Source organism: Falco biarmicus, chromosome Z, assembly GCF_023638135.1.
Source record: "Falco biarmicus isolate bFalBia1 chromosome Z, bFalBia1.pri, whole genome shotgun sequence".
Classification (NCBI taxonomy): Eukaryota; Metazoa; Chordata; class Aves; order Falconiformes; family Falconidae; genus Falco; species Falco biarmicus.
This window is the reverse complement of record NC_079311.1, coordinates 48,441,199-48,461,254: the sequence shown is the minus strand read 5'-3', so window position 1 is coordinate 48,461,254 and position 20,056 is coordinate 48,441,199. Positions and strand designations below refer to the sequence as shown.

The 20,056-nt window shown below is 38.3% G+C and overlaps 1 protein-coding gene across 8 annotated transcripts in view; it reads right to left on the bottom strand.

Moving 5' to 3' along the window:
- TJP2 (tight junction protein 2) overlaps nt 1-20,056 on the bottom strand; it is a 66,250-nt gene that overhangs the window by 12,836 nt on the left and 33,358 nt on the right. For 6 of the 8 annotated variants that reach the window (XM_056325782.1, XM_056325780.1, XM_056325781.1 and 3 more), the window contains 9 exons: nt 11,029-11,082; nt 8,863-8,987; nt 6,551-6,653; nt 5,254-5,833; nt 3,576-3,679; nt 3,268-3,421; nt 2,135-2,243; nt 1,885-2,024; nt 1,287-1,353 (listed from right to left, as the gene is read on the bottom strand). In XM_056325782.1, the coding sequence (XP_056181757.1) occupies nt 1,287-1,353; nt 1,885-2,024; nt 2,135-2,243; nt 3,268-3,421; nt 3,576-3,679; nt 5,254-5,833; nt 6,551-6,653; nt 8,863-8,987; nt 11,029-11,073 (1,427 nt within the window). In that variant the 5' untranslated portion in view covers nt 11,074-11,082. Of the gene's footprint in view, nt 1-1,286; nt 1,354-1,884; nt 2,025-2,134; nt 2,244-3,267; nt 3,422-3,575; nt 3,680-5,253; nt 5,834-6,550; nt 6,654-8,862; nt 8,988-11,028; nt 11,083-11,766; nt 11,791-15,009; nt 15,128-20,056 lie in introns of those variants that run through there. The other 2 variants (XM_056325776.1, XM_056325777.1) reach the window with 2 other exon arrangements.

Here is a 20,056-nt window from a genome sequence, read left to right as displayed (position 1 = left end):
GAAAAGATCTGAGAAGGGAATCCATTTAAGAAAATACACCAAGCTACAGAATATCTTCAAAACCTTGTCAATAGGCTTCTCCTTACAATCTCAGTGGTCTTTTTCCCTTCGATTTCTGTATTTGAGTACTCTCACATGAAAACATGTTAGTTCATTTCCTATTAATACAGTTTGCAACTTCTAGTATCTTAATTGTTCAAGAATCAACAGTACCAGGTTCCATTTGACCACTGATAAGAATCATTAAAAAACTCCACACAAAAGTCAACTTTGTAAGCAATATCTTGTTCATTTCTAAGCAGAGACTAGAACTGCAATATGGACTGCACAGGCTTGAATTTGAAGAAAATACACAAATTTCTGTACAGAAATTTCCAGCTTGTACATAAACACTTTTTTGGCCCTGTCTTCTAACAAGCTTGTTTACAAATTAAAGGACATTCTCTTTGTAACTTAATACTGCAGGGAAGGGGAGGGTTGTCTTTTCTATATATATAAAATAAAGGAAGAGGTGTAAAATAAATTTCCATAGAATTGCACAGGTTAAAATGGCCTTCTGCTCAAAGCAGGTTGTTCGGGGCCTTGAAGCTGTTTTTGAGTATCTCTGGTAGTGGAAATACCACAACCTACAAGGGACAGCTATTCCAGTGGTTACCCACACTCATCATAAAAAGTTTTCTTCTTTATATCAAGTCAGAATTCCCTGTGTTCCAGCTTGTGTCCCTCGCTCTTCATCCTACTACTGAGAAGAGCATGGATGTTTCCTCTACACCCACTACCTATTAGGTCTTTGCAGACAGCAAGATGTCCCTTCAAGTACTCTCTTCTCCAAGCTTAACAAACCCGGTTTTCTCATTTTTTTCTCATATGTCATATGCTGCAGCCACCAACTCCCCAGACTCACTCCAGTGTGTCAATGTCTTCCTTGTCCTGGGGAGCCCCAAAACAGACATAGTGCTCTAAATACTATCTCAAAGTGCCAAACAGAGCACAATAAAACCATAAAAATATACCAATGTGTATGCTGCCATGCAAGCCCAGAAGCACAGGGTGTTTTACACCTTCCAGGTAGAAGGCAGGTCTATACCTTCCAGGCAGATACATCTAAAACTATGTTTAACTCAAACACAGTCAGTCAGAAGCCATGTCATCTTTTCTTGGCATTAAGCTATAAAAGGAGTATCACTCCAAATGGGCAAAATCCCCAAAACCCACGCTATGAAGAATAAGGTACAGGTCACTGGGAGAACACTGAGTGCAAAAGAACATGGCAAGTGCTGCCTTACCCATATATTGCTTCATCTTCAGGGCTAGGTTTAAGAATTGTTCTTGTAACTGCTTTTGGTTGAGACACTGTATGTAAAAAAGCCAACAGAAGTTACTGAGCTAATAAAAAAGTTATAAACGGCAGCAATTTTTAGTTATCAGATAGCAAGCAAACCCCTCCATGCCAAAGATTAATACAGATTTAAATGTCAAGCATCTCTCTGACTAGAATGGATTTTTCCCCTTTTTTTTAATTCTTGAAAAAGAACAAAAAGGTCAAGGGAAGGATACACAACCCTTTCAGGCAAGCCAGATCAGACTTCAGGAACAGCTTCATTTGGCTGCTTAGAGCAACAGATTACAGTAGATGCTCTAGGAGAGTACTTGCTTTTTGAGGTGGCAATTCTAGTAAGCAACAAGCAACTGCCTTCAAATAATCTCAGGTGTTTCTTCTCTCTCTGCACCACAGAGCAAAGACAGGCCTCTGTGTGTCAGGATGGGATTGGCATGAAGAGTATACTAGATATGTAAACCTAATTAGGGGAGTGCCCATTCTGTGGCCAGGGAAAAAAAGCACAAACCAACCAAACAAAAAACAACCAAAACCTTCAAACTAACCTTCTGTGTCATCTTGGTACTTCAGTTCTTTGCTTGTGTCTGCAACTGTAACAGCAGAAGTAGCAATGTCACCAGTTGATTTGAATGGTGTAGGCATTGCTCCCATCCTGGACAACCTACAGGATGGGTCATCTTTTGCACTAAAAGAAAGAAGAAAAGAAGTGTAGTGAAATCAGATAAGAATGACACTTATTTTAAGAATTTCTTTGACAAGCATTAGGAAAATGGACTAGAAAAGACCATTTCTTACTTTGTTTTTTCCTTCAGCTTTTCATTGGATGAATGTGACTCTAGATCAGAATGATGTAATCTGTCATCTTGAGGGGAGAATGATCTGTTTGACTCTATTTCAGAAATGTCTGTAAAGAGAGCAGCAAATCAAGAAATGCAGGATTTGTTTAAACTATCTGCATGTCTGATCACCATATTTATTTATAAAGCATTCACATATAAGACGTGCTGAACATTTAAGCCTACTGCTGTTTCAAGCTGGATTTGACTTCAGAAAGCGCTGTATGCCTTTCAGTGCTTCCAGCTTCACATCCCCCTGAAATATTTCAGGAAGGTTTCACACAACCTTTAGGAAAAACACTCATTTCACAACTACATTGAGCATACCATACACTCATTAACTAGTTAGCAGCCTTTTATTTAAGGTCTCATGGAAGTTCCCAAACAGATGACCTTCACATTAGCAGTTCTCACATCATTGCTTTTCAGTGACAAAAGAATCAGAATAGCCCTCAGACTTGAACTGTATCTCATTCTTCACAATACATTCTTCTACAAGAAGTTGCACCCAGTATTCTGACATCAGAGAAACAAATATCTTGCACTAAACAACCCTGCGCCCCCTAAACATCCTGAGCCCTTCCCAAAGCAAGATTAAGTTGAGAGATATAGCTCATATACTGTGAGAGATCATTTGTACGGGATATATACTGGAAATAGAAAACAGTTGTGCAGGGGGACTGAATTTCCTCACCCTGACATTTTTTCCTCTCATGTTAAACACAGTCATGAATGTTAATGCCCTCAGAAGAAGAAACCAGTCCAATCCACTTGTTTTTAAAACTGAAGTACTTTGTTAAAGCAAATGACTTGCTTGTTCCAAGAAGTAAGATTGATTTTGCCAGATCAACATTGCTTCTTCTATCTCTGCCCCTGTCCAAAATGTAATTATATAATTACTACAACATTATTTTTTCACCTAAAAGAAGTAGCCTTGATGCTGAATTGGCTATTACTTTGGTTTGTTTGTGTTAGGTTATTTTTTGTTTGTTTGAAAGAATCCTAGTACCACTCCACCACAGCAAAAACACTCTTAAGTTCCATTCTGTCCCTGCACAGAGTCCAGAACTTTTTATCCACATTAAACCTCACCATCCACTTCTGAGTCACTGTCGTTCAATGAAGGAATGTTGAGCAGTGTCTGCTTTCTGTCCCTGAGGACAACCAGCTGGAGCTTTCCCCGTGACTTCTCAATCAATTTTCGGGCATCAGCTAAAGACATGTTCTCTGTCACTGTACCATTGATCTGGACATAAAAAGGCAACAATAACACTGTAAGTAAACAAACAAGATATATTGTGTTCAACTTCAATAGTAAGTTTCATTATAACATGACTTATGCCAGAGCAACCACAATAACAAGTGCCTGCTAAACTGTAAGCAGTATAACCAGAACAGACCTTGAGAATGATATCCCCTTCATGAAGGTTGCCATCTTTGGTTGCTAGGCCAGTACGGGTCATTTCTTTTATGAAGATCTGACTTCCAAGCCGGAGACCATATTCTGGAATCAGGGATATAATCCACTGTAGCTTAGAAGATGAGTGAAGATGTATTTTTTTAAAACTACAAAGTGTACAAACAGCAGACCCCATTACACCACAAGAAAAGAAAAAAAAAAAAATGTGGACCTAGTAAACCCACTTAACCCTAAGCTAACTCTCCAATTTCTGTCCAGTCACCACAGTAAAAACAAACAGCAGACCAAAACTACAGATGGACACAACAGCAGAACAATGCCTTTGTTCTGGAGGTGCTTATTAAGGTGCTGGATTAGATTCTGTCTCTATCATATTTTGCATGACATAGAAAGGGAAAAGGGTCAAAAAGCCCTAATAGAAGTGATGGGGTTTTTTTACCCGTTTGTCCTATCTGTACACCAGAAACTTTCACAGTTGCTTCAGGCAAAGGATTAACCCCATCACCATCACCTTTTTCCCCTTTGATTCTAGCTACTTGGATCAGTGTATCTGTTACTCAAAAAGAAAGGTAACACTCTTAAAACACACACATCCTAGAACAGAAAAGTAAAGAAAAAGTCACCTGCTCCTAATAAATCACATTTGAGCAAGTTTGCAGAATATCCATATGAATGGTAGAAATTATTATGGAATTACTAACTAAACATAAAATTGAACAAAGACACCTTAAATTTCTCCTATCTGAAATCTCCTATCCTATCTTAAAATTCACCTATCTGCATTATTTTTACAAGTGGAAACATTATATGCAGTGGAAGAACAGGAAGAAGGGAAAGGGATACTTGCCAGAGTCAATGAAAAAATAGGTTAGCTCCTCCTTTCACAGTTCACATGACCAGAAAATTCTTCCAAATCACAACAGGGCAATTATAAACAAATCATCACCCAGAAAACCCCCACAAACTACCACACCCTCCCCCAAAAAAAGCCCAAACAGAAAAGAACCCACAACCTAATCTCAGATATGCTTTATAGCACAAGAGTCTTTATTTCACAGCACACAAAGACTGGGCTTTTGGCTTTCATTTACACACTCCAATACACAGCAAGGAAAGTCTGTTTCAGCTGTTACTATTTCAATATTCTATAACTGTTCTGAAGTATTCAGAACCAAACAATCCTTGGAACCAATTTAATTATTAATATTAATTAAGTTAATAAAAATATAATATTATTATATTAAATTTTATGTAATAAGGAAGAAGTAAGAGCACTACTAAAGGCAGAGTCTGCTCTTCACCCTTTGTAGTTGACCCTTTTGTTGATGTGCCAAATGTAATCTGAATCACTATGAGATCCATGTTTCCAACCAAAACCAGAACAACAGGGCGCAGAAAATGGAAAACCAACTGATGCAGTGTCTCGAAAAGACTTAAATTATGTGGGTGAACAGTTCTTTGTTCAAGGGTAAAGTTGAAGGTGCTGGGGGAAAAAGCACTCCAACCAGCCAGGAAGAATGAAAAAACAAATTAAGCGATCAGTTAGAAAACTCGACATTTAACCTGTAAAAGCAGAGAATATTCAGCTCCTCTCCCTCCCCCACCAAAATAACATGCTGTATTAAAAGACAATTTGTCTCTTCCCCTACTATACCTACCTTCATTATGTCTGCCTTTTGTTAAGAGAACACTGATAGGTCCATTCTGATCCTGCAGTCCTAGGTACTCACGCTGATGGCGTATTTCAGGCGAAGGACTTCGGGAACAAAGCCTATCCTGACTTCGACTCCTCACTTCCCTCCCATATCTAGGATCAGGTTGAGATCCACGACTATAACTGGGTGGGCTATAGTCTCCCCTGTAGTCCTGTTCATAGCCACCATCCCTGTCAATGCTCCTTCCCCTGCTCCGATCTCTTCTATAGTCTCGATCCAAGCTCCTATCAATACTCCTACCACGACTTTGATCACGGCTGTAGCTGCATTCCCTGTCACGGTCTCTGCTTCGGTTACGCCCTCTGTCTTGTTCATCTCTATAGCTCTGATCCAGGCTGTTTCCCCAGCTTTGGCTGCGCCCTTCATTGCCACTATACCAGCTTCTCTCACTATAGCCACTTCGAGCACTTTTGCCATCAAATTCTGCATGGTCATCCATTACGTCTAAAGCTCTGTCTTCATAGTCAAGGGAGGGGCTTCTCTTCAGTGCGGCAGCCTGCACTTTCCTTGGTCTTTTCACTACCTGTTCAGTGCAACACAAAACAAAAAACTCTCCAATGGTCAGAATGTGAAATTTAACAGATGAATACTCTTCACACTTTGAACAGAGGTTGGGGGGTTGGGGAACAGCAAAAAAAAAAAAGAAAACCAGTGTTCCATTTATAGAACAACCATTCAGTTAGGTTTTTTAGATGTGAGATGGGATGATTATGAATTGGGATGATAAAGAACAGTACAAGAATTTAAAAAAAATTTATTAGATCAACAACCACATTCTTCTTACCTCTACAAGAGTGAGAAAAATTATTTTTTTTTTATTTTTCTAGATGACTTCTAAAAATTGGACAAGCCACCAAAAGAGAGAGTTGTGGATGCCTTTCTCAACTAATGAAAGCCAATCTAGACAGCAAATTCTTGGACAAGAGTCTGTGTAAGCAGAACATCATTTGCCTCACAAAACTTCCATTTTTTCCAACTACGACATTCAGTAAAATTAGAGAGTGAGGACATACATTTTATTCCCAGCTTTTCAACAGGATAACTTTGTGACAATGTTGTTTAATTTCCATGTTTCACCTGTAGAAACTTTGTCTTTGCTTTATTTACTTTATACATTCCACTGGGCAAAGGCTTGCTTTGCTTTGTGCATTTATAGCACACTTCATAGAAGATAACCAAATCTTGACTGGTTGCACAGGTACATACCCCTGTAGAGTGAATACATTTGTAATTTACTTACAATGGTGGCCACTTTTCCACTTTTCCTAAGTTGTTGGACTGCAAAAGAATGTGGAACATCTTCCATTGGGGTCCCATTAACTATGACCACCCGATCATTTTCTCTGGAAGAGGAGGAGGGACAGAAAAAGAGACAAAAAAAAAAAAAAATAAAAATTAAGAGGAGTCTTCATGAAAACACCAGAACAACAAAGACTTTTTTTCAGGGGGAACCTATGGATTCCATTCACTTTAACAGGCAGTTCTGCTTAAAAACTGTTATACAAACACTAAGATACCTGAATACTAGAAGAAGCTTTCAGTATGTTTAAAAATTAGACTTTGAGTAGCAGTGTGTATCTTTCTACATGTATATGTCCGGCTTTCTACATGTACATGTCCGGCTTAAGTACCTTGCCATAATGTCAAAGAAGATTTTGTTTTTTAAAGAATATTTGTGATGACCATTAAAACTTTTTTTAGTGCTTTCAGAACTCTGAGTCTTTGACACGTAGTGCTAGATATTTTCACACAACATAGAAATTTCAAGAGAGCTTCAAACAGCAGCAGTCATACCAGTATTCAGACAAAACTTGACAAGTACTACTCTAGTACACTTTTCTTAAAGACTGGTGTTCAGGTCTTATCTACTGTGAAGAAAGATGATTGGGGAATAAAAAACCCCAGCTCCAAACTATAATACACAAAGTCCTCCCTACCCTCAAACACAGGCCAAAAGAGATTACTAACTTGTGTATTCAGACCTCCTGTTAGTCAAATAGATCAGTAAGACTTAACAATTAAGTCACCTGCAGGAGACTGCCCCATAACACATGATTAATTAAAAAAATATCTTCCAAAAAGGCATTTCAGAGCAAAAACTGCAGGAGACTAAAAAAAAAATATAAAAAATCTACCTCTTCTTGTATTAGCTTATTCTGGTGACCACTCAGTAACCTTAACCGTCAGAGCATTAGCTCAACCGATCACTGGTTAACGTGCCATTTTCTGCTAGATAAAAGAAATCTTTAGTATTCATTATTTTCTCTTCACTGTAATCAAGTCACATCACAATCTTCTTTTTAAATAAGAAGATTACATACTGTAAAGCTCTCTTTGTAAGGTACTTTAACTCCTGAATGATTTTTGTGCTTCTCTTTATAACCTTCCAATTCCTTTTACTGAATGCTGGAACAGCACACTGTATTCCAGTATCAGTTTCATCTGGGCTTTACGTGAGAGTTAAAATAGCTCTCTTCACAGTCCACACCTCCAAAGGCGGTATCAAACTTAATGCTGTAACACTACATCAAATGCTCAAATTATTTATGCTCACTCTATCTTAGAAAGGATTGCAGGATTCTAATTCCCCCACACTCTGAACGCTAGGCCTATGTTCCTTAGTTTGTTGGAGGAACAGCTTTACTTTCAGTTTTCTTCAGAATGTGTTTTGTCTGAATGTGCCTGAATTGCTTGGTACTGCCTTGTCATCAACAATTTACATAAAATCTTACATAATTTGTGGACATGTTTTTACTCCCAAAACACAGGTTGGTTATGGAACAGGGTGGACAATAATGGTGTTGGGCTTTTTATCCTGGATTTCAATAATTACTCCTGTGACAGTCTTTTCATTATGTCACCAAAAATTAATGTTTAGCAAAATAGCCAGAATCTACTCTTCTGAACTACTGTTACTGAAGAACTTTGGCATTCTTGCAAATTGTCTAGTCCTCACTGGGTATTGCAGGTCAAAGGACGAAAAAGTGATCAGCAGTGGGCTCAAAACTGTTTATCTTAGCCTGCAGATTTAAAATTACTTGATGACATCCATGACAGATGCTGCCTCACCAAGAATAAAGTTACCAGGAGGACTACAGAAACACTTCATTCCAATATTTTTTTCTTTCAAATATGAAATAAAATATTTAACAAACACTTTTGTTCATCTTCCTTCCTTAGTTATTGCTCCTGACACCTTGGGAGCCAAGACCCTTCTGTGGACTGCCTTAAGCCATTCTCTTTAAAACTAGTAATTGATCACTAAATGTGTTTCCTGGGGGAAGGGCAGCAATGATGTTGTAAGATACTAAGTATTTCTACTGTTTCTTTAAAAGACATTTACTTTCTTACAAAACAGCAAATAAAAACACCTCTGGGTGGCTGGGGTTTATTTTTTATTTATTTAAAACAGACATACAGGTTTTCAAGAGGGCATCAAATCTTGAGTGGATTAAATCACCAGGATTTCAGCCAAGCCTATCTGAAGGTTTTATGTATTCTACATCGCTGCCCCTCAAAATATGCCACACAGAAAAACATGAAATTGCTTACTGAAGTAATCCATCTGCTGGACCACCTGGGAGAACATCTGAAATGACTATCGATGTTTCACCATTTTCAAAGTGAGGGTTATCTCTGCCGCCAGAAACTGCAATCCCAAATCCTCGTTTTGAATCCTTTACAACAAAACCAGATACAACAAAATTCAATTCCATACATAGAAATTTTGACAGGAAGAAAGAAGAGTAATGTGAATGTTCCTGTGATTGCACTCTACCAAGATACTATTTAAAATATGGTAGTTGTGTGCAGACAGTTGCAGAAATACACAGCAGCTCTAGATTTAAAAAGGAATGGGTTTACAAATCCACGTACCAAGACATGTTTCTGTGTTCCAAAGCCTCAGTCTGCAGACTGTGATGGTTAGCAATTAAGCAAAGGACTCACTAACTTAGCCTGCATTCTGCTCCACCATCCCACTGGTTATTCATACCAAATTTATTGTTAGGGAAATCTATTTTATTAGTGATGCTTGGGAAACTGGAACAGCTTTTCCAGGATCTCATCTTCATTATGACTGCCTATCTAGTTTGGAATAACTACTTATGCCTCAATCAAACTAAACAAGTTCATGGCTGATTACAAAAGCAAGCAATGAACTTGTGAACTCTATAATTATCTGCTCTTATAATCAACTATTTTAAATATGTATTTTATGTCATCATAGACATATCAGATCCGTAAAAGCCCTCAGATGGCATTCATAACATCAGGAAAATACTTAATAGGGTGCAAAGGAAGCATGTCATGTACTAGACCTGAAAACTGTTAGCGCAAGTCAATTGCAGACAACGTGCACAAAACCATACATTTTGTTAAACACACAGGTTTAATTTTATCAACTATTTTACATAACACCTCCTATTACTGTAAAATACCTATTGTGCTACATCTAAACAAAATGTTTTAAGGCACTGGTGAAGTAATACACCAAATCAAAGAAGTGCTTTTCCCCAAACTCATGCTTCAGTGTGTGTAATTCATCACAAGCCAGCTCGCTCATGCTCCACTAAAATCAATCTTCAGTGATTATTTCTTTGAGGAGGAAAAGAGCAATGTTTGGTTTGGGGTTTTTTTATAACAGCACTTCACTTGTTGTACCTTAGTTTTACAGGAAGTAGTTTGATGCTTCAAGCCAAAACAATACAGAATTCAAAATAATGGTAAAATTAATTGGTTGGTAGCAGCTGATGCAGCAAGTCCAACAGCCATTTGCCACTTCAGCAGTATATGCCTGTCTCTGAGGCAAAGTAGTAATGCTCATTTACATGATATTCAAAATCTGAAAAGTTGAAAATTACAGGAACCAAGCTCTGCTTCTGCAATATTTCTCCTGCCTACCTCTGTAACCTGAAAAACAACCCTTTCTCAACAATTCAGCACGTAAAACAGGCTGTGTAGGAAAGATGGCTATTTTACCTGGGGTCATCAAGTGGAATTCACTGCAGAACATGTAAAAAAAAAATCTAAGCAGCACAGTACAGGTCGTTCACTGAACTCAGACCATCAGAACACCTGGGAATGCCACCACCACCACCAAAGTACACATCCTGTGCCATGGTGTGGCAGCCCAGACATGAGAGAACTCAGAAACAGGGAGCCTACTTTCTTTAACACAAAAGGACTCTAAATACTGAGATGCTTCCTCTTTTCTGAAAGGAGTTGTTAAAACTGACATCTATAATCCATGTATTTTAGGAATTTTGAGGACAGTAGTTTTCTACTAGATTCTGTATTGGTAGATATTAAAGTATATTTTAAAAAAATATCAGTGGGCTCATGTTCAGTGATTATTATAAAGCTTTGACATTAACCATAATTGCTTGATAGAACCATCTGCTTTGTCTTTAAGGTTATTCAATGATGAATTTAGCTATGTGGCTGGTACGTGGTATATTGTACTGTCATTAAAAAGACCAAACAGTAGCAAACATAGCACTTAAATTGTTAATTTAATTTACTCTTAACATTAAAGAGTCACACTATTGTATGAGTAACTAGCAACTAAGCTCTAAAATGAAAAACACATCTGATTTGGACAACGAATTAATCCTATTCTAAACTCAGACATGCTAATGACATCTATTGTAAAACATACTTAGACTAAACCAGTGCTTGAATATTTGAAAACTAAAAATATAACATGCACTCACTCACCTTTTGTAAGGTCACAGTGTACTGTTCCCATATCAGCTCTTCCATGCCTGGGGCCTGTTGCACACAGAAACCAATAGTAAAACACAAAGCATACAACTATCTAAATTACAATGTGAAATACCCCATTAAAACACAGGTATAAAAAACACATGTGCACTCTAATAATTTGGTTGAGTTAGTATGAATTGTATGTATGTCAATTGATGATTATTTTTCTTTAAAAAGGCAACAAATATTAATAGGTCTAGGGTGGCAGAATCCCTTCACATTTCACTGATTTAACAGCTCATTCTGATTTTCTGAAAAAGTCTTATTCAGCAAAAGCATTTAATTCAGATTACAATAGCATTCTACAGCTCCAATTCAAATAACACACAAAATACTTAAGGAAGGCCTCTCCATTCCAGTATGCAATAAGATTAGCAGTTGAAACTGAGGTTTTCAAAATGAACTAGCCTTCACATCTTTGGCTTCTTGTTCACATAGATTTAACAAAATGTTTCGTCCACTATGAATTGCATAACTGAGTACTGAGGTTCTCTTTAATAAATTAAATTTTACTGGCAAACACAGTCTATCACTATATAGCACTGGTATATCCATTTTTGTGACACTTCTCAGAAACATTTTTTCCATATTTCCAGTTAAAACTGATCCTGAACTGATCAGTTTATCTTACATGACCTAACCTGAAATCTTTCCAACATCACAGCTTAAAATATAATACAGAATAATCACCCAGCTGTGATGCATCATATAGTACACAGCCAGCCCGTTCAGTGTCTGCCCTGTAAAACAAGGAGAAAAATGAACCACAATATTTGACATATTGCAAATATTTCAAAATGCAAAGCATTCACTGCAGAAAAAAATCCAGCCATTGCACATGTACGTGCATGTACATATTCAAGCCATAGCTTTATTTGTTTTTACTGCTAGAAGTGGTCTTCTTTCTTGGGAAGCTAAGAGTATGCTCAAAAAACTGAAGTTCGGACAGAAGCTCAGTTTTGACTTCACAGTCTTTTTAAAGGCATTAAAGGGATTACTGGCAACGAAACCCCAAAACAGTAGACAGAGAAGTGACACAAGAAGGGTATGCCTGTACTTTAAAGCATCCCCCATATTTTCAGAGTAAAAGTCTTCTGGCGGTATACAACTGTTTAGCAAGCTATGGATGCTGTTTCTTGAATGCAAAGAACCTCATGATGTATTCTACCAGTGGGTTCTGAGCTCCTGGGAGGAACTAAGTTTACCTTTTCCATTACACATTTACTGTATTGAAAAACAAACTTCAAATGTTAAGTCCTGCTCAGAGTTCCTGAAGGAACATGCAAAACATTCAGCATTCTTACCAGGAATTTTACAGCACTGAACAGTGTTAAATTTCCAGTGCTCTCCAAGAAAATAAACAATGCTTCCCAGTTTTCAGAACTTTTGGGTTTAATTAAAAAATTCATTTAAAATAGCTGGAGGAGAGAATGTCTTACATCAAAAATAACAAAAGTAAGAATTTCTCAGTTTCTACTTGTCTAGATCAGACAAGAACGAATGGCATTTATAACCGTTAGAATTAAAACATATATGTCTTGGGTCAGTGAATTACTCCGCTAAAGCACAGGGTGAAATTATTCTATCTGATATTCCCATTTAACCAGCTGACACCTCCTCATGACTTCAACTAGCTGACACTGAACTGTCTCACTACATACCTTCCCTTACATAAAGAAACTTCCATAAGTAAAAACTTTCTTCTCAACTAAGCACTTTTTCAGAGCTGTTGTGATGCTGCCGTAAATAGAAGTGATCAGGCTTGCTTGTCTGGCATGTATGAAAATGTGTTAAGAATTTACCTACCACTGACCCTTGGCTATGCCATCACTGCCCTGCTTTTCCGTATGATATTTTTAACCTCTTCATCCAGGCTGTGCTAAAGAAGGTCCTCTGTGTCATTTAAATTTCAGTTGACTTCACTGAAGAAAGTTTTAGAAATGAAAAAGTATGAAATGATTGATAAAATTTGAAGGACAAGCACGTGGGTTCAAATTTTGTAGAAGCAGGAGAGATGGAAAATCTTTCCCATCCTTCTCACTGTATAAAAGCCTTAACAACCTACACGTGTAACAAGAACATTACTTAAATTTGGTTTGCACCTGTATGCAGCTCTTACTGACACTACCTTCCCAGCCAAGAAATACCAAGTCCATCTCTGAGCAGGCAAACACTAAGGCAGACAGGATGAAATTGATGTGGGCTCACAGCGGCATAGTTCCCTTACTCTTCCAGGAACTCTAACACCAGGTCTTTCAATACACTACCCATTAAAGGAAGGCCTGAGAAATGGCTGCTTATTTGTATTCAGTACAACACTGCAGAAAAAGAACTGAGGAAAGCACAGTGAAGATATCGGGGATGGATTTATGGGCATGAAATATTTAAGCATACAGGAATTTCCTTCCAGTAAACTAGGCCTCCCGTGAGCAGTGGCACAAGTAAAACTTCACGCACAACTGGAGAGACACATCGTGTAGTAAATCAAAGCACTGTAAAGTAACAGGGTTAAGTTTATTTTGCTCTGGTAAGTAAGTCTTATGACATCTGGTCACAAAAATAAGTAATATGAGTGGAAAAGAAAACACTGCCTAAGGTGCTTGCAAGATGTTGAACCCGTATAGTATTACCTCATCTGTGTCTAGAAAAAGTTCTTCCTCACAGTATCAGTCACTTTCTCAGGTACTTTTTGTGTAAATTTTGGGGATTTATTTTTAGCATGAAACCATAACATTAAACAAAACCTAATTAAATAATTCACTTTTAAATTCATAAGTATTTGTTTCATAAGTAATACGTTTTTAGAAACTGCTCCTCAGGAAACTGTTTCCCATTTGCTGTATGCTATATTAGCAGAGGGAAGTACATGGCAAAGTTGATTTTGTGAAACATAATTACCAAGGCAACAGAACTAGTTCTGCCATACTGGTGAAGGTATGCATGCTCTGTAACACAGTTTAGAGAACTGAATGATCACCTTGGAAGCCCATAAGGCACAAAACACATCTGTACTCCCTCAAATCTCTAAGCAATAATCTCTTTAACATTATAAAATGTACTGCTGCTTGCCGTTGCCACAATGCTAACCCACACTGACAGATTAATGGGGAAGAGAAGACTGAGAGGAAGGGAGAGACTACAAATGTTATAAATCATTAGTTGAGGACTTGATCAAAACTAAGATTGAAGTCTCTACCACAACTGTGAAATTCCTGTACTCCATGTCTAATAATATAACCTTCCTCTGAATGCATCAAGTGATGGGTTACAAAAAGCCTCCATCACCTTGCCAATTTCTTCATACATCATCTGTAAAGGAAACACAAAGGGATCCTGAGAAGCCTGCACATCCCTTATAGGATCACAATTTCACTGCAAGACAGCAGACCAAAACACTGGAGAAAGGCATGCAAAATGGTTAAGAACCCCACCTCCAGTCAGTTACTCATACCAACTGTTTTGCAAGTCTACCCAGGTTTCATATAAATAGCAGGCTACCTGCAGTAAATGCAAATTACTGTAATTAGCTACTCTAAATTCATTAGTGACTAAAGTCAGTCCATTTCTAATTAGAACACAGTAGTCAGGATTTGTTTAAATCTGCCTAATGCTCATATACCAAAACGACAGGTGCTTTCTACATACCCAAAATAGACTGCTTAACAGAATCTTTGGCAGGAAGAGCTAAAATTGTCTGTGTACTATGAACAGGCAGCTGTTGCAACTCTCACTGACAGTCATCAGAGATTTATACAATTACTTGCTACTAAGAGATCACCAATGACAACTTCATTCACCCTGAAAGAAGAGCAAAACCAGAAGATCTGCCACAATAGTTATCTGGCTACAAAAGTGAGTTGGAGAAGGGAGGGATATATGAAGGGAGGGGTGGGGGGAAAGACTTGGAGCAAGATGCAACAAAAAGCAACTCACGTGCCCTTTCAAAATCCCCAACTTTTTGACTGCATGTGACCACATTCTCTGCAGAGCTTGAGCTGTCTTCATTGTTGCAGGATATAATCTGTGAGGGGACGCCGTACATCCCTGTCTTTTCATCTGTTTCCACCACTCAACACGGTTATGTAATTCTAATACAATAGTGGCCTACATACTCGAACAAATCCTGCTGTCAGTTTCACACAGAAACACATTAAAACCACAGTAGGGAAATCTACCAGGAGTTTAACTAACTCTCACTTTGAGTCCCCAGTAAAAAGCAGTCCTGTAATCTTATGTTTTTTCTAAAAAAATAAGCATCAGAAACAGATTGATCTGTAGCAAGTTGTTCTTCCAAACACATATGCATTCACTTCACCAGGAACCCACTTGAAACTTTTAAAGGAGAAAATGCTTAAGAGCAACACTGCAGATTATTTGAAAGTTCATGTTCTGACTATAATATAGTCAAAATCACCACTTGACTCCACTATCTTGAGTAACACTATTGTTTATCAGCCTCTATCAAGTCTTAACAAATTAACTGCTGAATCCAGGAAGTCCTTACACAGAAATAACTGTATACATGTGACTAATCCCTTCAACAGCACGTGTAAAACTACATACAAACACTTGAGGAACTGTGGACTTGGCTCCAGCAGGCAAAAAGGGAAAGAGAAACAAAATTATAACAGCCACAAGTAACAGACACTCTGTCTGCCCTTGAACATTTAGTAAGATACTTGTCAGAATAATAAGCTAATCATACAGCCAAACAGATTACTTCATTGGAGAACAGGTCAAGCCATCAGTTCCGTCTATGCTGCATGAATGCTTTAGGGAACATTTTCTCTAGACTTAAAGTAAGTTTCACAAGCGGGGAACAGATAGAAACACATGCCAAGTTCAGTACACAATCCTAACCAAAACCTCCATCGGTAGATTGCATTTTTCATTACTGGAACAGTTTTAACTGCTGAAGAGTAAGAATTCAGACAGCAGCGGACAATGTGGAATGGCTGTTTGGGTTTTTTGGTTTTTTTTTTTTAGATTTTTCCATTTAAAATCAAGACTGAATTCAATGTCCTGTGTTTCAGCTGTGACCCCACCTCTGCACTAGCCAGCAGAACTAGGACGAACACAGACTTGCACCTTCAGTGCTGAGCCGCTGAGGGCGAACCCTGTTCAGCCTGCACTGGGGGTGACCAGAAGCACATTGATACCAGCCTCTGACTGGGGCTTCCCACTTCCAGAGCACAGGGTGGATGCAAGTAGTTTAAGACAGTCATTAAATTTTGGTCAAAATAGTGTAGAATACCCCTGAACATTTCTAAAGAATAAAACTTCACTTGTCTAAACAGACTCACATTAACATCTTCCAAAACAGCGTCTTCAATTTATTTTTTTTTTTTTTTTCAAAAACCAGCAGGAAGTAGAAACAAATGTAAGGAAGTACTTGAGACTTTTCTAGCCCTGTCTTAGCAGTCCTGCTTTCCTCTTCCTTGGCCTGACAAAGCTTCAACAGCATGCCAAATTCAGAAATATCACCAAAAGAAGATGGTGATGACATGGAGAACAAAAATGGTGAAACACTGTCCATGAGCAAGGACAGCTCCTTGGTTTTGGACTGTCTTTTCTCTAAAGGAAAGTGAGAAAGACAGATGGACTGACTCCACCAAAATTTAAAAGGAACCTGAAAGGAATCTTTAAAAAATAATCAGGAAGACTAGGAACATTACTGCAAATTTTCCTGCATAGTCAGAACAGGAGCTGTGAAAAGATGATGAGTTAACAGAAAGATGAAGGTTTTTGCATTTGGGTATTTCATTTTGGAAGAAAACAAGTGCTTCAGGATAGAAACTTCTCTATTAAATTTTTTAAAGTTAGTTTAAAGAGAAGGATTTTCTTTCCATCTATCAAACAACCCCTGTCCTTTTGACCTTACCTGTATGCCTCTTTACAAAGGGAAAAAGGGACTGTACCCCCAGCACAAGATTACAGACATTGCAAGCCTTTCTCATTTCACACCTATTTGACATCTATTATCCGCAGACATTTAAAACTGAAGCTCTTTTTGAAAGCAAGCTCAGCTCCAATGAGACACACACACCCTGCCTCTTTGTGGGAATCTATTCAGACAATAAAATGTGAATCATGTGGGGAAAAATAAATTGAACGCTAAGTATGATGATCTATTCTATAAACTGGGACTGTGTAAAGAAAAGCAGAGGTTCCAGAACATTCAATAGAGCAACTGCAGAATGTCACAACAAAGCCCTACAGCAGAACACAGCATCTCTCCACTCACCCAGTTGAAGAGCGAGCTTCCTTACCTCAGTAAATTCTGCCCAGCAGAAAAGCTAAGAAGACTAGAAGTCTTACACCTAGTACTATCTGTTTTGATCTCTTCCTCTCCAGCCAGCAAAGAAAAAGGGTGTTTCCTCACACATAACTTCGATGAGGCTCTGTTAGCAGAAGGGAAAGCTGAAATGGTCTTACTGGCTCCATTACAGACCTGAAACAAAAAAAGAGGCGCCTTTCCCCAGCCCCTCCTGCCCCCTTCACCTGCTACTATGGACTTAAGCATAAAAACCTTGAAAGCTGCATCCAGGTTTTCCCTAAAGACAGACTCCTATACTGAAGAAGATCAAAACCTTCAAGCTTCACTGAAAGACACCCACCTGTAAAGGATGGGGTCAGAAGCTTTTCTAGCCACTGACAGGAGCAGGCAAGTGGAGACACTCCAGAGCCCCACCAAGATGTCAGCAGCATAACTGGTCTCAAAGACCACATAAATTATCAGAGGATTCAGAAACTGCTCTCACATGTTACCTGCCTGCATAAAGGCAATTTATGAGAAACAGAACTGGATGGTCCTACATTTATAGGCAAAGACACTGATCCACTTGTTTCTGGGGAGTCCACAAGGGATTCCCTCAACAAGCAGTGGAGGCCGAGTGAAATGAGAAGTAATCTGTACAAAGTGTGTGATGTGAAGGTCCACATCTTCTCTTTTTCAGCTGTAGGCTGTATCCTACTAGGCTATTAAAGATGATTAGGAAAAGATGATCACATAACACAAGCCACATATCCAGAGCCAAGTATTCTTAATTAACATAGTGAAAAATGACTGAAGAGGAACAGGACCTTTACCAGGCCTTTCCCCTGCAGTGAGGAAGGATGCTCAAGCCACTCTGAAGTGAGACGGCTCCAACTGAAAGGTTTTCATTAAATATCTGTATATGATACACCAGATCTTTGATTAGGATCTAGCAGGAGGAAAAAAACTATTCACCTGTGGATCTTTTGCAATACAGCCAGCATCTCACAAAAAAGGAGGAACCTTGTTTTCTACCAATATTAATTCAGGGAAGTATTTCCTATTTTTTTGTTTAGGCTCCTGCACCAATGCAGCAACCTCCAGAAAAGCAACAAATTGTCCTGAAAAAAGATGGTTCCCAGAATGATGAGTGGCTCAGATTAAAAGCAATTGATATAAAATGGTTTGCAAAAAATATCCACTAGGAATAGCATGCATTTGCTCTTCAAAAAGGCAGAAACTCTCTTTCCCGCCCCCCCCCCCCCCCCCTTCCTGGGGTCATGAGGGAAGAACACATTTAAGAGACAACAACCTGTAAAGAAATCATCAGTTCAAGTACACATTCATTCACAATCAAGTCAAATCAAGATGGCTATTAACATCAAGACGGTTATATTATCAGGATGCAGGAAGTTTAAAAAAACCAAGAAGTCACATACTGTGCAAGTAAGTATACCTCTGCACCAGAATGACAGCTTCTGAGGGAGAACAAAACTTTCATGTAGAAATGAGCTGTGCAGACAATCCTTTCTTCCCTTTCCCTCCAATGCAGAATTATCAGTTAGATATAGCCTTTGCTTTCTCCCAAATTACTTGAGAAGACTGCTAACAGGGCAAAGGTATTCTGCTTGTAACAAACACATTCATCAGCAACCTGGTCTAGTGGAAGGTGTTTCTGTCCCTGACAGGGGGGTTAGAACTAGATGATCTTTAAGGTCCCTTCCAACCCAAACCATTTTATGATTCTGTGAGTCTATGATGTATCTATCATCAGACTTTGTGTGATAAAGTTTTTTTCCAAAATTCACTTAGAAGCAGTAACCTCAAGATACAAGTTGTCTAAAAAGACCTTTTTACAGAAAATCTAAACTGAGCATAATGTTTCCAATCATTTGTTGTTCATAGATTTGGTAAGTTGAATGTCATTACACAAGCAGAAGTTTTTGAATGCAAAAGAAGTGATGATATAAAAAAACTTTTCTTAATCATATTTAAATTAAAAGCTACACTATTCACTTGCTGCAATTTATAAATTCTATCTACAACAGGACTGGCAAATGTTATGTAAAGTACAACATGCCTATTCCAGGCATTGTAAGATCAATCTTCACTTCTTAAGTTGCATGAAAACTTTTAAAACCATCAAATGAGAACTGTTTACTAGACAGTAATTTATTTCTTTTTAATTTACTTCTTCCAGGAACAGTTTGAATCCAGTGTGACAACAATGCCCATAGTCATTACTTGACACCGTATGCAGCACTATTTCACTATTAATTTTGCTTCCACTTAGCAAAACTACTCCTTAAGAAATACAAAGTGCCAAAGCTGTCAGCTACAGAGCCAAGAACATAACTGAGTTGTCTTGACTTCAAGTCCAGCAACCTGTCCACTGAAACGTGTTGTGCAAGGAAGCACTCAGATTTCCTCCATTTCTGCCAAACAGAAGTCTCCCACCAAAACACCCCTGTAATAGGAAAACAGAGATCAACCTTCTCCCATTGTGGACATTTTAGCCTGCTAACAGATGGGGGAAAATTCCAGGACGGCAGAACTTGCATTCATTTCTCTCTCTCATTGCACTATGACACTCCAAATGCCTTCCAGGCTGCAAACCGAACGAGAATGCACTCCTATACAGAGCTGAGGAGATGAAAGACAACAACACTGTTTACCAGACTATTGAGAATATTAATCAACAACCACATCTAGGTCTTATTTGCA